Source organism: Colossoma macropomum, unplaced genomic scaffold (genome assembly GCF_904425465.1).
Source record: "Colossoma macropomum unplaced genomic scaffold, Colossoma_macropomum, whole genome shotgun sequence".
NCBI lineage: Eukaryota > Metazoa > Chordata > Actinopteri > Characiformes > Serrasalmidae > Colossoma > Colossoma macropomum.
Window position 1 is genome coordinate 2,731,867 of NW_023494800.1, and position 16,806 is coordinate 2,748,672.

General features: G+C 40.3%; 1 protein-coding gene across 1 annotated transcript in view; it reads right to left on the minus strand.

The window, feature by feature from the left end:
- Window positions 1-16,806, minus strand: part of galnt10 (UDP-N-acetyl-alpha-D-galactosamine:polypeptide N-acetylgalactosaminyltransferase 10 (GalNAc-T10)) — an 81,048-nt gene that overhangs the window by 37,457 nt on the left and 26,785 nt on the right. Inside the window, exons 2-4 of the mRNA XM_036588360.1 lie at window positions 11,203-11,302; window positions 8,418-8,556; window positions 4,914-5,080 (exon numbers count right to left, since the gene is read on the minus strand). Coding sequence (XP_036444253.1) covers window positions 4,914-5,080; window positions 8,418-8,556; window positions 11,203-11,302 — 406 coding nt within the window. The remainder of the gene's footprint in view (window positions 1-4,913; window positions 5,081-8,417; window positions 8,557-11,202; window positions 11,303-16,806) is intronic.

Below are 16,806 nucleotides of genomic sequence, written 5' to 3' on the forward strand. Positions count from 1 at the left end.
AAAGAGCTTATATCATGAAAAACTGACTTTCACTTTTTAATTTAAATAAGAGTTTGATTTATGTAAACAATGTTAAAGTTTAAAACATATCATTTGCTTTACTGTACATACAGCCCATATATGGAAACTAAGCTATAAAAACAGCTCACTGCTTTTGTGATGTCACCAAAATCAGCACATTTACATATATCTATCAATTCAACCTACAGCAGTTTAGCCCCACCCAAGCTGTCTACAGCAGTTCAGCCCTGCCCATTCAGCCTACAGCAGTTTAGCCCCACCCATTCAGCCTACAGCAGTTTAGCCCTGCCCATCTAGCCCACAGCAGTTTAGCCCCGCCCATTCAGCCTACAGCCGTTTAGCTCCACCCATTCAGCCCACAGCAGTTTAGCCCTACCCATTCAGCCCACAGCAGTTTAGCCCCACCCATTCAGCCTACAGCAGTTTAGCCCCACCCATTCAGCCTACAGCAGTTTAGCCCCACCTATTCAGTCTACAGCAGTGTAGCCCCACCCATTCAGTCTACAGCAGTGTAGCCCCACCCATTCATCCTACCAAACTTTAGCCCCACCCATTCATCCTACCAAACTTTAGCCCCGCCCAGTCATCCTACAGCAGTTTACAGAATAAGGTCCAGTTAGCCCACAGAGAGCTCGCTAACATCAACAAAATAAGAGTCTACTGAATCAGTCACACTGATATGCTACCACAGTAATGCAGAGAGTCAAATGTTTACATGACATGATGCTAATTGGTGGGATATAAGCTTGTATTACCTGTTAGCTACACTAGCCTCATAGCTCCAGGGCTAAAACTAAAGAAGCAAACTTCAAACACCCACCATGTCCTGGCTGACTGACTACATTTGGGATAAAGGGTGATTCTGGTTAAACTATCGCTTTAAGAGCCTCAGATGGGAATCGTGAGCAGGTTGAGCAGAGAAAATGAGATTATGCTGATGCCTATGAAGCAGAAGAAGGTGCAGCGCAGGACCCAGAGTGGATCAGGAGAGATTAAACACAGCAGCACATCAATCACCAGCCCTCAGAACACAACACTGCATATACAACATGCTCCAAAACTGCAGGGTGAACGGTACAGTAGTTCAGATCATTTCTACAACCGATCAGTCTGATTAATCATCTACCCAGCGTTTCTTACACTATGGGTTTAAGAGTGATGAGGACTATGTACCACTGCAGTCTGAAACACCACTGATGGCAATGCTGCATAAAATTTTAATCAACAGGTCGACCAATCAGAGCTGCATCGTCATGGTTACTCCTGTAGTTTATTTGCTCATGTTTACTTGTTCATTTTAATAAAGCTGAGCCATCGTTGCCGTTAACTTCGATAATCTCATCGCTGTTACTGCTAAATTAATCAATTTCATTTTCATATCGCCCCCTTCCCTTCCCGTAGTGTATTACAGTCTGTCAGAGTGACTGTGTGGATCATATGAACATTATAGAGCTTTTTAAATGAAACAGTAGAAGCCATATCGCCCCCTACACTTCCTGTAGTGTATTACAGTCTGTCAGAGTGACTGTGTGGATCATATGAACATTATAGAGCTTTTTAAATGAAACAGTAGAAGCCATATCGCCCCCTACACTTCCTGTAGTGGATTACAGTCTGTCAGAATGACTGTGTGCATCATATGAACATTATAGAACACTCTCAACAACTAAATGACTCCATGAACTACTAGTGGAAGCCCTTGAAGGTTTTATGCACTCCTGCTCTGGGTGATAAAACACATGGATGAGTCAGTATATTATGCGAATCGTCTTTATTTTTAGGACATTTCCTCAAGTTATAATCACAATCCATAGACGGGGTCAGAAAACAGGCAGGATAATCCAAGACATATCCATAATCCAGAAACCCAAAGAGCAGGCAGAACGACATTAATCCAGATTAAACCAAGAAACGCGGAACGAAGATGCGGAAATCACAGAAACACGGCTCAGAAATGCAGCACATACACACAAGACTACTTAAAGAACACAGGCAAAACAAGCACTGCCTACAGTTTTCTACTTTACTAGATCCACCTACCTTGTACTCATTGGCCATTTTATCAGAAACACGCACCAACTGTACCTTTGTAGGTGTACAGTTACAGACTGCAGTCCATCTGTGCCTCTACTTCATTCACCAATGGAAAGAGACCACTACAGGACCACCACTGACCACATACTATTTGAGTTTTGAACGCTCAAGTAGTTTTTCAGCTAAACACAAAGCGAAGCGTCCTTCATTAGACCAAAAATACTTCATAAGAGATGAAACCGATTCCACTACTAATTGCAAGCTGTGTGAGAGTGATTCGAAATAAACCAAAAACAAGTGACCATTAGCAGAAGTCCCGCCTCCCTTAGTTACTGTTGTAACAGGGGGAATGAGTGTCCCCTTCCTGCTCGCCAAAGTCACGTGACTGTGCTCCCGGAAATATTTTGACACGGCAGCTCTCGGCGTAAAGTATCCTCTCTGCTTCAATTGATGTCTGGAACACTTTTAAAGATACAATAAGCACATTTTGTGGATTTGGAGACCTCTCTGGTGGAAATATGTAACTGCATGCCACATAACCTATCAACTTATATTACAGAAAGATATAAACAGAGTTTTGCTTAACTACCATAAAAACATTACACACTAAGTGATGACGAAGAATGACATTATCTTAATGAAAATTGCACTGATTTTTCAGAAATTCTGCATAACTTGGTGTGTGAGATGTAAACTGAGAGATTCTGAGTGGTTTGGTGTGAAATACTTCATATGTCTTTACAGTGGTGGTGATAGGAACCAGGGGTCGCCATGACTACAACACAAATAGACATTTTATTTACTATCCAGAACCACCAGTGAACCTACACGAGTCTTCTGAGTTTATATGGAATGTTGATGATGGAAAAAAGTGGAAAATCTGAAAAAATAAGTTTTCTTTGGGGACTATTTTGCCTCACAGCGCCCTGCATGTATCCCTCCACCATGAATGGAGTTTAAGTTCTCAACACTATCCTAAAACAGTGTCTCAGTCATCAGGCAGTGAATTCATAACCAGTTCATGTAGTAACTTTCTGTGAGGGAGCTTTTAGAGGTGGACGTCTGGTTCCTATCACCACCACTGTGAACAGTTCTGACTCGGTAAGTTTCTCTAGAACAGAGCGTTTCACACCAAACCACTCTGAATGACTTTGCTTACATGTTAACCACTTAATTAGGCACACATTTTAGCAAAATTGGTGGATTTCCCCTGTAATTAATCCTATAATGTGTGGCTCTAATTGGCACTCCTTTATTTGACTTGTTCTGGACAGACTGAAGTCACATTTGGAGCATTTTGTCGGTGTTTGCTTTGAAAAATAAGAGCAAATATATGCACAGAGTTATTCACTCCTCCATCACCGGATCACTGCTGCGTTCATTACTGAAGCTCTGAATGGACTCACCCTTCAGCCGGGCATGAAGGACGGATCAGTGCCGGGATCTGAGGGGGCCTCATTAACTCACCACCACAGGACAGCCCTCTAAAACTGCACGCACAGCTGAGCATGCATGCTGATACTTATTGTATTCTTCTATTCGACACCAAAATTGAATATTCTAAATAATCCTCCATCCTACAGTGGACACAGTCTCATTTCCAGACTATCACTAACAGAATCACGGGCATCTGGGCCTACCAATACGGTATCGGGTCCAAAGTTGCTCCCCTCTGTCTAATTTTAAACAAAGATTAATGAGTTTGTGAAGCAGAGCGCCGTTCATTACTCTGATTAATCACCTCCCATTCCACAAAGCTGGATTAGAGTGTTTAATTTATTCATTTCATTTATTCATTTAGTGCGGAAATGTGACATGCTGACCTCACAGCTTTCATTATTCTACTAATATACATTTTGTACAATAACAGTGAAGACTGTAACTATAACATGCTGAATTACACAGCAAGTCATAAAGTGCTATACAAATCCAAAATACCTCCCCCCCCCCAATCCAGTCATACAGGCAGAACATACAGTCCTGTGCAAAAGTTTGGGCACCCCTGTCCAAATTCCACATTGTTGTTCGTTTTCCAAGTGTAAGTAAGTTAACACACACCTCCTCTACAAAGAACACACTTATGCACATTTTAATACACAGTTACTGATCATTTATTGAATTTAACATATTGAAAAATTGCGCAAATATTATGGCACATTTTATAATTTATGTTGTATTTATTTGCCACATGTTAACCTTCAAAAAATGAAACACTACAATTTGCAGAAAAGCCATTTTAAATGTGCTCTCTGTGGGGGACGTGTTCACTTATTCACACAGAGAATCAATAAAACATGTCTTTTGACCGGTGTTCAAATGTTTGCATACAAGTGTGTGCGTATGTATGTATGTATGTATGTATGTATGTGTGTGTACATGTATGTGTGGGTATGTGTTTACGCATGTGTGTGTGTGTGTGTGTGTGTGTGTGAGTGTGAATGTAAATATTGTCACTGTCCAAAGAAAAACATGTACCTCCATTTTTGACGATTTTCACTCTGTGTCATTTGAGCCTGGCAGCCATTCTTTACATTTTGTGAAAATTTCATGATAAATGGACCAATAAAAATGCATTAAACTGCTTAGTGAAAATCTCTTTCCATTAACTTACATTATGAGTGAAGAACGTTTTTGCCGTCTCCTGTAAAGGTACTATTTTGGAGATATACGTTTTTCTTTGGACAGCAAGGATATGTGGGTATGTATGTAAGTATGCCTGTCGGTGTATGTATGTATGTATGTCTGTGTGTGTGTGCGCATGTGTGTATGTATGTGTGGGTATGTATACGTGTACGTATGTGTGTACGTATGTATGTCTGTGTGTGTGTGTATGAATGTGTGTGTATATATGTACATACCCCTGTCGCTGAAGTCATCCACCAGTATAATCTCCGCTATAAGCTCAGGCGGGGAGCGGTTGAGGACGCTGTGGACGGTCCGGAGGAGAGAAGACCAGCCTTCATTATGGAAGGGGATGATGATGCTGGTGTTTGGAAGCTTCTCGGCATACAGCTTCAGCTTACAGCTACACACACACACACACACACACACACAATCTTATTAGGTGCATTAATTGTCCAGTCATGCATAAACAAAACACTGTCAGCAATAGTTACACAAAGGGGCCTTTGTGCATCTCACAGTTAAAGTCATCTTTACTGCTAGAGAGAGAGAGAGTGTTAACTGTGATGCTCACTCACCCATTTAGCACCTTTGTGCTAAGATGCTTTAGGGAAACCCAGGTTATCCCAGGTGGTTGCTAAGATTGCTAGGTCATTGCTATGGAATCCTAGGTTGTTTGCTAAGGTGTTGTCAGGCTGTTGCTATTGTATTCCGGGTGGTTGCTCAGGTGTTACAATGTTATCCCAGGTGGTTGCTAAGATATATTGCTAGACCATTGCTATTGAATCCTAGGTGGTTGCTAAGGTGCTGCTAAGCTGTTGCTATTGTATCCCAGGCAGCTACTTAGGTCTTGGTAAGCTGTCACTTTGGCATCCCAGGTGGTTACTGAAGTGTTGCAATGTTATCACAGGTGGTTGCTAAGATGTTGATAGGCCATTGCTATGGAATCCAATGTGGTTGCTAAGGTGTTTCTAGGCCATTGCTATGAAATTCCAGGTGGCCGCTAAGGTGTTGCCAGGCTGTTGCTAATGTATCCCAGATGGTTGACAGGCCACTGCTATGTTATCCCAGGTGGTTGCTAAGATATAGTGCTAGGACACTGCTATTGAATCCTAGGTGGTTGCTAAGGTGCTGCTAAGCTGTTGCTATTGTATCCCAGGCGGTTGCTTAAGTCTTAGTAAGCTGTTACTTTGGCATCCCAGGTGGTTACTAAGGTGCTGCAATGTTAGCAACCACCTGTGATAAGATGTTTCTAGGCTGTTGCTATGTGATCCCATGCGGTTGCTAAGGTGTTGCTAGGCTGTTGTCCGGGTATTCCGGATGGTTGCTAGGCCATTGCTGTGTTATCCCATGTGGCTGCTAAGGTGTTGCTAGCCCATTGCTATGGAATCCCAGGTGGTTGCTTAGGTGTTGCTAGGTTGTTGCTATGGTATACCAGTGGTTGCAAGGTGTTGCTTGGCCATTGCTATGTTACCCAGGTGGGTGCTAACATAAGTGTATATATGTGCTAGTATGTATGCAAGTCTGTATGTAATGTCTGTGAGGGTCAGTGTGACAGATGTCCTTTGTAACATCATTTGTGGCAACCAGATTTGAATTTCTTGAACATATCGCCAATTAATTCCTATGAGAGATGAAAACAGTGTTTGAACAAATGCTGTAGAAAAGCTGTACGTGCGATCGGTCCCAAAAGCACTAGTGCACTAGTCCCATACAGACTTTATGAAACTGCATAGTGGTTCTAGCTCAAAACGTGCAACCTGTAAAAATGGCACAAAAAAGCACAAAATAGCAAAATGAAGAACAGTAAGTTGGCTTTGCATCTGAATAATTTAACAGAACGACTGTGGCTGTCTGAGGGTTAAGACGGCAGCAGGGCCTCTTTCCAGGAGAATCTGGAGCAGCTGACACTCAGCCAGCTAATAAACTTCATTACATGCTCTCTAAAAATGGACAGATTGGAGGAAGTTAAGGGTTTGTGTGACCTCTGAACGTTTGAAGATTAGTTAAAGCGAGTGGTTCAGAGCCTCGGCCAAACGGCACCTCGGAGACCGAGCGAGAAAAACAGGCCTGACGCGTCTATCAGAAGAAACTCTGAGGATTCTGAGGGAGCAGACTGATCTCCATCTCTCCGTGTCTGATCATCTGAGGAAGCTCACTCAGCTTTCTACCCTCATTAGACATTCAACCTTAAAGATGCTGTGAAGTTAAAAAAAATTAAAAACAGCATAGTCACTTCACATTTTCAGTGGGTTGATATGAGCCGGGTAGCTTAAACGGAATTCCAATGGTTTTCCAAAATTTCTGCATAATTAAGTGGTTAAGATGTAAACAGAGTCATTCCGAGAGGTTTGGTGTGAAACGCTCCGTTCTAGATAAACTTGCCGAGTCAGAATTGTTCACAGTGGTGGTGATAGGAACCAGACGTCCACCTCTAAAAGCTCCCTCACAGAAAGTTACTACATGAAATGGTTATGAATTCACTGCCTGATGACTAAGATGTTGTTTTTTTAGAACTAAAGCGTATTTATTTTGAAAAATTCATTATCACTGAGTAAATGCAAATAAAACTTATTATTTCAGATTTTCCACTATTTTCCATCATCAACATTCTTTGCATGTAAACACAGTAGTCTGAAAAGCCAAATTATATGTCAATCCAACTCGACATTCGTCATAATTTCGTGCTGCTGAGACTCATAAACATTTGGGCTGATGTTTCTGTCCAAAAGTATTAGACACTTACCCAAAAACCCTCAGTGTTTGAAGGGATTTCGAACGAAATGGCCGAATGCAGCCGTAGGAGAACGAGGCTGCAGCGTCAAAGAACTGTTTAAAGTCTGAAAGCAGAGTTTAAAGAATCCGAGGACGCGAACCAAAGAAGTGACCGCGCCCTTTTTACGGCTCGAACACATTCTGGGTGATGAGCCCAGCTGTCAGTCAGTGAAGCTTCATGATGGCTCCTGTGATGCTGGTGAAGATGAAGCTGATCCTCTGGGAGCGACTGGCGTTCGTTGGCGGTCGTGACTGTTTACCTCTGGATGAGCCATGAAGCAGCGTGACGCTCTGTTCTTTTGCGCATGAGGGTCAGTTTAGGAGCTGATCTGTTCAGACTGATGTCTCATACAGATCAGATTTAAAAAGATATTGTCAACAGCCAAACAAAAACATCGGATTTGGTGAGAAAATCAGATTTGGGCCACTTTTACCTGCTGGGTGAATGAAGCCTTTGAGCACTCGAGCACTACAGAACACTCTATAACTCAGATGTGTTCGTAGGTCAGATTGAGCTGCTATTGGAGATTCTGATCCTTTTGACGTTTGTGAAAATGCTCAAGTTACTGATACACGGCTGATTCGTCATCTTGGCTGTCGTCATGTCAATGCCGGAGACGACTGGTCAGAGAGCTTGTGTCGCCCGGTAAAGTCGAACAGAGTGTCAATAATATAATGATGCATTTTTGCTGTCTGAAAAATCATGTTTGGTGTGCAAGATATGATCAGTTATACTCGTGCTGCAATTAATGTTTTGTTGTCCGAATAAATCGTTCTCAATCTGTGGAGCATTCTTGAATAAACTTCTCTGGCTACAATAGATAGTAATAAACATGCTGTGCAGGTTCAGTGAATTCGTTGTAAAATATTTAATGAAATGTAAAAATCACTTTTGCTTCTGTACTTCTGGCCTGCAGTGTAAATTAATGCGGATTATAAAAGCTAAGAAATATTTTTTTTCTTACTTTGGGTGTCGTATGTCGGGCAGTGAGCGGTTGAGAGAGATTCTGTTGCTGACATAAATGTTGAAGCCATTCTCTCTGTAGGCCTGGTCAACACGGTCAGCATCGGTCAGCGGGAACGACTTGCCCTGTTCACCGTTACCTGCAAACAGATTAACACATAAATACATATAAAATAAAGTTAATATTAAACAACTGTTGTTTTAATTCCAGTGATGAGTGAAGTTAACCAGTAAAGATGCCTGTAGAGTTAATTTTGCTCTTTAAAGCCATATTTGGATGGGATTAGTTTAAAGAGGTGAGTGAGGTCATTTTTGTTGGAAATTCACTGTGAGTTTAGTCGATTTGAACACACTCATGCTATAAAACAAGCTGCAGAAATAACCCCAGTTCACATGAATTCAGGGGTATACAACACAACATTAGAAATAAACCCAGGTTACATTAATCCCATGCTATAAATTGCACCATAGAAATAATCCCAGGTTATATTATTCCCATTGTATAAAACGCACCAAAGAAATAACCCCAGATTATGTTAATCCCATGCTATAAAACATTTTGTAGAAATAAAAGCAGGCTATACTAATCCTGTGCTACAAAACGTGCCCAGATTAAATTAATCCCACTGTATAAAATGGACCATAGAAATAACCCCAGATTATATTAAACCTGTGCTATAAATCACACCATAGAAATAATCCCAGATTAGATTAAGCCTGTGCTATAAATCACACTATAGAAATAACCCCAGGTTATATTAATCTCATGCTATACAACGTGCTGTACAAATAACCCCAGGTTCAATTAATCCCACTGTATAAAATGGACCATAGAAATAACCCCAGATTATATTAAACCCGTGCTATAAATCACACCATAGAAATAACCCCAGTTTATATTAATCCCACTGTATAAAATACACCATAGAAAAACCCCAGATTAGATTAAGCCTGTGCTATAAATCACACCATAGAAATAACCCCAGGTTATATTAATCTCATGCTATACAACGTGCTGTAAAAATAACCCCAGGTTACATTAATCCCACTGTATAAAATGCACCATAGAAAAAACCCAGATTACATTAATCCTGTGCTATAAATTGCACCATAGAAATAAAGCTATATTATATTAACCTGTGCGATGAAACAAGCTGTAGAAATAACTCAATTATACCACGTGTGAATCAATGTCAGTAAAAAGGCTATCATAAAAGTAAAGACAGAAGAAAAGTCTGATTTTATGTGGTGATGTTGACTGTTCGCTGTTTCAATCCCAAAATAATGACAATGATACCACAGTGTGTTCACTTAAGACAGTGAATTCTGATTATGGTAAACAAAATATTGGCTGAATTGAATGCTTTAACATTCTCTTCTCTTCTCTGGAGTAAAGGCAGGGCATAAATCGAGTAGCCACTCCCGTCCCTGTGACCAACACTGACATTTCTTATTCCGTATGAACTGGTCATCAACATTTCAGATGTCCTGTGGTGAACTGGCATTACAGCACCTTCCCATGATAAACGAATCCCATCCCAAAAGTGCCTAAAAATTTTCAGTGCTTCAGTTATTATGGTGGTTGTTATGTAGAAATAGACTGATCTACAAGAATAATATCTATAATCTATAAAGATCTCACTACAAATACCCGAGACAGGGAGTGCGTTTACATGCACTTAATAATCCGATAACTGCAGAAAATCTGATTTTGTCAGTAATCTGATCAACCCATTTACATGCACTTGAGTAATCAGATAACGGGGAAACTCCAGGTCCACATGAGTCTGGCAGTAATCGGGTTTCTGCATTATAACCAGCCAATAAACTCACAGAAGAAGACACGACGTAAATGTTACGTAAAACTCAAACTTCATGCTGCGGCCTTTTTTAAAAACATCGCGTCACTTTGCCTGAAAATATGAACAAACATCATCTAGAAGATGAAGAATATTTAAATCCTTCATTTTGTCAAGCATGTAGTCGGTTTCAGCGTCGCTTGAAAAGTGTTTTGCTGCATCTCGCGGCGACTCTGCTCGCTTATTTCCGGTACCGTCTGTTTTCGCACATGCGCAGACTGAGAAATCCGAAAGAAATCAGAGTAAGAGTTCACAGCACTGAGAAATCTGACTACTGAGCTAAAATCCAGCCTCTTTATCAGATTTCTTAATCAGATTTCTATACCTTACTCCATTCTAAGAAATCAGTGTGCTCTCTACATGACCATTTGAATAATCAGACAACTACAGAAATCCGATTATGATCGAATTATTCAGTGCATGTTAACGCACTCAATGTTTGTTTTACACCCAGATCCATTACAGTGTGTTTACAAATACTGAAAATATCTCATAACTACAAATATTACAATATTATTCCTCAAGATGTAGGTCTGACAGAAACCAGAACTCACTGCATGTAAGATGCTTGAGTTGCTGGTTTATATTTTTTCTTATTTTCTGTCTTCCAGCTGAACACTCGACTGTAAAATCAACAGGAGCTGATACATTATTCAACTTTCCTGGTAATGTATCAGCTTCTGATCTCGCATCCTACTGGATCTCATGCATAGAAACTGCCACATAACCAAGATTTCGACTCTGCTGTAGCCCCTTCCAGTTTAACCATCATTCAGTTCCCATGTAAATGTAGGAATGTGTGAAGGGGGCTTGAGGAAGCAAACTCTAGACATCAAACATGCTTTGGCTGATTAACTACATTTAGAGTAAGAGGGTGAAATTTGAATTTTTCACCAAACTGCCACTTCCTGTGAAGTGTGTACTCACCTGTTCGGGCTGCATCTCTTTTGATCACTTCATAATCGTGCCAGTCTTTCCTCCGCTGACCACCATGACTCGCGGGTGGCCTGGGCCCTCCGTTCAGTCCCTAAAACACAAATGCAGTACAGTCAGACACACGTACAACTCGCACTTCCTTTAATATCGGACACCAGGGTTCATCTGGTTCTGTTATCCAGCACTGAATTCATTAAAAAAAAACATACTTAAACTAAAATCTTTTCAAAACTATGATAAAACAATGTCACAGACATCAGGAAACATTAAGAGCTATTTGACGTAATAACCTTGAGCTTTTAGAGGTGGATGTCTGGACTGGGTTGTACTGGTTTTGCATAGGTTTTACTTATTTTGTGCATAAAGTCTTTACTAAGTCCTTAAGTCGTGCCTTAACTAGTAACAACTAACTGACGCGTTCGACACTTTAATATGATAACATTCAGAACCAATCTATAAACCCGCTACCATGGAAACACAACGGCAGCTTGCGCTGAATTTTTCCAAAAAACAAAAAATGAAATTTAATTAAAATGTTCATCTCTGAAATTTTGAGCAAAAATTTAAGATTTTTTTTCCTGTATGACTAAAGAGTGAGCTGTTCTAACTTTGGTAACATGCGACTACTGATGTTTAACAAAACAACAGAAAACCCACATTTAACTTTTGAAAATTAGATCACTTTAAACCAATCAGAACACAAATTTTCTGCAATTTTTTCTTCAAATTTCCTCATCAGGCTAAATTTAGCTGACATTATTGGGTTAAAAATAACATACCTATGGATGGGAGGGTCTATGCTGTAACTATGCTGTCATTTTACCCTTTGTTGCTGATTATTGAAAATAAAAAAATGCAAACAAAAAATACAAATATATATATTTATTTTGGGCATTGGAACATTTTTTTGAGTTTTAATGAAAATTATTATGATTTTTTGTGATCAGCTGTTCAAAGCTGTGTTTGCTGGTCATGTACTGGCTAGCGATTTTGAGTTCCGCTCAAAATGAACTAAAAGTGTCACTACTGAAACATTTGGTAGTGACAAAATGGAATGGTCAATAATTAAAGGAATAGAGTCACTCAAAGCAAAAGGATTTTAGTCTAAAGTCTAGGTCAGTTAAAAGTCCCAAATGTGAGCCAATTCAGTAGAATGATCCATACATACATACATACATACATATATATATATAAAAACATATACATACATACATACATATATATATATATATATATATATAAAAAAAAATCTTAAATTTTGGCTCAAAATTTCAGAGATGAACATTTTAATTAAATTTCATTTTTTGTTTTTTGGATCAATTCAGTAGAATGATCCATACATACATACACATATATATATATGATCTCTGTCCAATGAAAAGCATGTCTCTCCATTTTTGCCAATGTTTATTTTTCTATATAATTTCAATAAATCAGCTGTCCTTTACATCGTGTGAAAATTTCCTGATGTATGGACCAATAAAAACACCCTAAAATAAAAATATATAATGTAATAATATATAATGTACAACTGCAAACAGCAGAGATGCGGACTGAGTTGTCGCTCACGGGTAAAATTAATGCATTCAACATTAATGCATTTCAAATGAATGCATTCCTTTCTTGATTATGCTCTCTGCACTGCAGCATTATTTAAATCTGTACCCAGACAGAAGGACATAGAGCCATATGTTCTGGATGCAGAAATTATTATGTATAAAACTATTAAAGGCATTTACAAAATGTATATAAAAGTCTTCTTATAAAGAAACTCTGTGACCTACACAAAGCATGTTGAAACTGAATTATACTGCGGATCCATAATCATTAACAACACAGATGGGCTACAGGCTATAAATCATTCAGCGCTAATTCAGCCTTTAATAAATGTTTATATCTTTCAATGGATCACCAGCCATCTAAATGAATATCGAAGTAGCGGTGGTCCATACGGGGGAAAAACGGTTAATGACGATTCTGAGACATTTTCACAATAAACTATACGCATCACAATATCTTAGTACACAGACAAAATGCACTATTAGTGCCATCCTGTCCTTTTAGTACTGATAATATCCACAATATCCTCAGAAGAACGTACCGTTTATCACACAACTAAATCGATCATGATAATGTCAGAATATCGCCATCTCTAATCCCACACACCATATTTACACCATTTTATCAGCTCCACTAACTATATAGGTGCACTTTGTAGTTCTACAGTTACAGACTGTAGTCCATCTGTTCCTCTGATACTTTGTTAGCCCCCTTTTACCCTGTTCTTCAGTGGTCAGGACCCCCATGGACCCTCACAGAGCAGGTACTATTTGGGTGGTGGATCATTCTCAGCACTGCAGTAACACTGACGTGGTGGTGGTGTGTTAGTGTGTGTTGTGCTGGTCTGAGTGGATCAGACACAGCAGTGCTGCTGGAGTTTTTAAACACCTCAGTGTCACTGCTGGACTGAGAATAGTCCACCAACCAAAAATATGTGGGCAGCGTCCTGCGACCACTGATGAAGGACTAGAGGATGACCAACACAAACTGTGCAGCAGCAGATGAGCTATCGTCTCTGACTTTACATCTACAAGGTGGACTGACAAGGTAGGGGTGTCTAATAGAGTGGACAATGAGTGGACACTGCTGTTTGATTCACTGTCGCAGACAAATATCCAGCGTTGGAATAAAATCATGAGAGTCTTGCTAGAGTTGCGTCACGCTCGCGTCATCTCGATCGGTCAGTGTGAGGTGGTCAGGGCGGCTGTTTTAGGGCAGTCTTTTTTACGCCTTGACGCTGCGACAAAATCAATCATGTTTAAAATTATCGTAAGTTTTAAGTCCTGGCTTATGAAAATAGTGACATGCCTGAGAGAGAGCAGGTGGCACAACAGAGCGAGCGAGAGAGAGAGAGAGAGAGAGAGAGAGAGAGAGAGAGAGAGAGAGAGAGAGCGAGAGAGCATGTGTAAGAGCCTGAAATCTCCGTAAAAAGGCAAATCTGCTCCACTTTACAACAACAATCACATTAACTTAAAACATAAAGTGGCTGTTTTAATATTTCAGGTTCACTGTGTGCAACAGTGATGTAAGGAAAAGTGCAGAGGACTTTAACAATGACATTATTGAAGAAGCATCAATGTTTTTTTTTTTTTGCTTCCTGTTACACTGGTTTTATTTTGTTTCACCCAGTCAACGATGCTGAATCGCTGCATATTGTGTTGATGTGAAAATCTTCATCTGAAATAAAAACATTTTACAGGTTAATTAAAAGATTCTGGGTGATGATCTGCCAGAATATACAGCTCCACAGTGAACTGGGCTGAGCCCCAGATCTTTACACACCCAGCCAACGTATTTTCCCATCTGTACCACTATATAGTGGAAGGAAAGGGTTTATCTGCTTGTAAATTTCCACCAGGTGCATGATGGGAAATAAACTGAAAACCCTAGTTGCACAAATAGTGACACTGCAAGATCCCCAGACTTCATGCAAAATCATAGTCTATGGCTAAAAACTGTGACAGTGTATTTAGATGTGAGAGGGAGTCAGACTTTCTCAGTCTTTCAAAAGTCTTTACAAAGTCTTCTCCAAGTCTTCTGGTGTACGGTTAGCATGAGACTCGACTCCTGCCACGATAGTTTATAGGATCAGCTCTTCAACTCCACTTAACTTTAACCAGGACAGCACCAGAGCCGGTGATAAAGGGACACAGCAGATATTAAACCGTCCCAAATGTTGTTTACTTATTTTTTGAGTAGCTACAGATTATAGTGATGAAGATTAGTAGATTATACCAAGAAATATCAGATGAACAATTACAGTTGACGCATATTTCAACACCTCTTACCATCAGCCTGTTTCACGTAATGAGGGGAAACTGACTGATGTTCTGAGAAAATAATTGCTGCAGTCATAATTCTCTGAAAAAAGGAACTACTTTCAGTTTTTTTCAGTCCTTTGAAAAAGAAACCAGGTTTTCACTCCAGAAGAGTCGTCAACTTGTCCCTCTTTTCAAAAAGGCTGAAGTTGCTTCTTATTGACTCTCCTGTTCCAACTTAAATAATACAACCGTCACCTTAAGCTGCGTTCACATTACAAGCCTCATTGCTCAAATCCGATCTCTCTGACACGATGGTTCACACTCGTTTAGGTGACTCAAATCTGTCATTAATGTGACGAACCGGCGTCCTGAAATGACCCTCATGCGCACATCCTACTCAGTAACGTCACGTGAATGAATCACGTTCATCATCAGCACAAACTAACGAGCAGAACGAGCTTCGCTGAGAAGATAATTAACTCTGATCAGCTCTCAGCTTCATTATTAGAGCGAGACGAAGGAGAAAAAGTGAGATGAGCTGCTTTTCCACCGTTTACTGGCTTTAACTTCTGTTCGGCGCTGCTGCCATGGTAACGCTGAATGATGGCGCAGTGGAAAAAAAGCACATGAATTCCGATCTGAGCTTCACATTAAGGTCACATGGCCACAATCGGATACGTATCCGATCTAGGACTACGTATGAAAGTGGCTCAGGTCGGATTTGAAAAGATCAGATTTGTGTCCACACAGCCCTGAAAACATCAGATCTGAGTCACATAAGGGCAAAAAATCGGATTTGTGCCACTTCAGCCTGGTAATGTGAACGTAGCCTTAATCTTCTGCTGGTGTCAGAATGTCACTGCTGCAGCATTTAAAGTTGAACGTAAAATCTGAACACAAATTAGGAGTCAACTTAATTGTTTTCCACAATGTTCTGTGAGAAACACTGTTTTTGTTTTTTGTTTTATTCCATCTATCGTTTCTAATCATTGCGTATTGCACCCCTAACCATGAGGAAACTGCAGAGTGAGGTGCAGAGGAGACAGGAGGCATCGAAAACGGTTCTGTGAGCAGAGTTTGCGCTTACAGCAGCTGGTGAGCAGTCGTCATTGTTTAAAGCTGGTATTTAAACAAACTCATGCTACTCAAAACTCACTCTTTCCTTCTTTACACACTCCTCTGTCAAACCGTCCCTCAAGCTAATTACGATAAAAAACACGGACTCAACAGAGTCGAAGAGTCGACTCCAAGCATTCCGACTCTCAGAGTCACTGGCCAAGAGTCGACCCTGACCTGTTATTATTAAAGAATCGCTGCTGGAATCAACTCTCCATCGCTATTTCATCCTGAGCCAAAAAATGGGCACCAATATGGACATTTCAGACTGAATGCTGCTGTTTTTAGCTATGCTAACGTACTTTAGTCCATGTTTATAGATAACAGTGAGTCATAGGCCCAGTCCCATTTCTTCTTTTCCCCCTACCCCTTGTTTTCGAGTGTCTCCTTGCCCCTTGGAACTGAGTTACAGGGTAGTGGTTGAAATCTTCCCTCTGAAATGGGACCCTCAAATAAAAAGAGCATCACTTCATTAACAGCTACCAGCGCTGCTCTGTAGGCGACCCTGCCAGTCTGCAGTGACAGCAGAGGAGGGTAAAGTTCAGCTCCTCACTGCTGGGCTTTAGTTACATTTAGGGCATCATATGCCTTCAAAGAGGGGGCAATTATTTATTATCACCCACCACTAATCCTTCAGTGATATGAAGCTGAAGTCAGA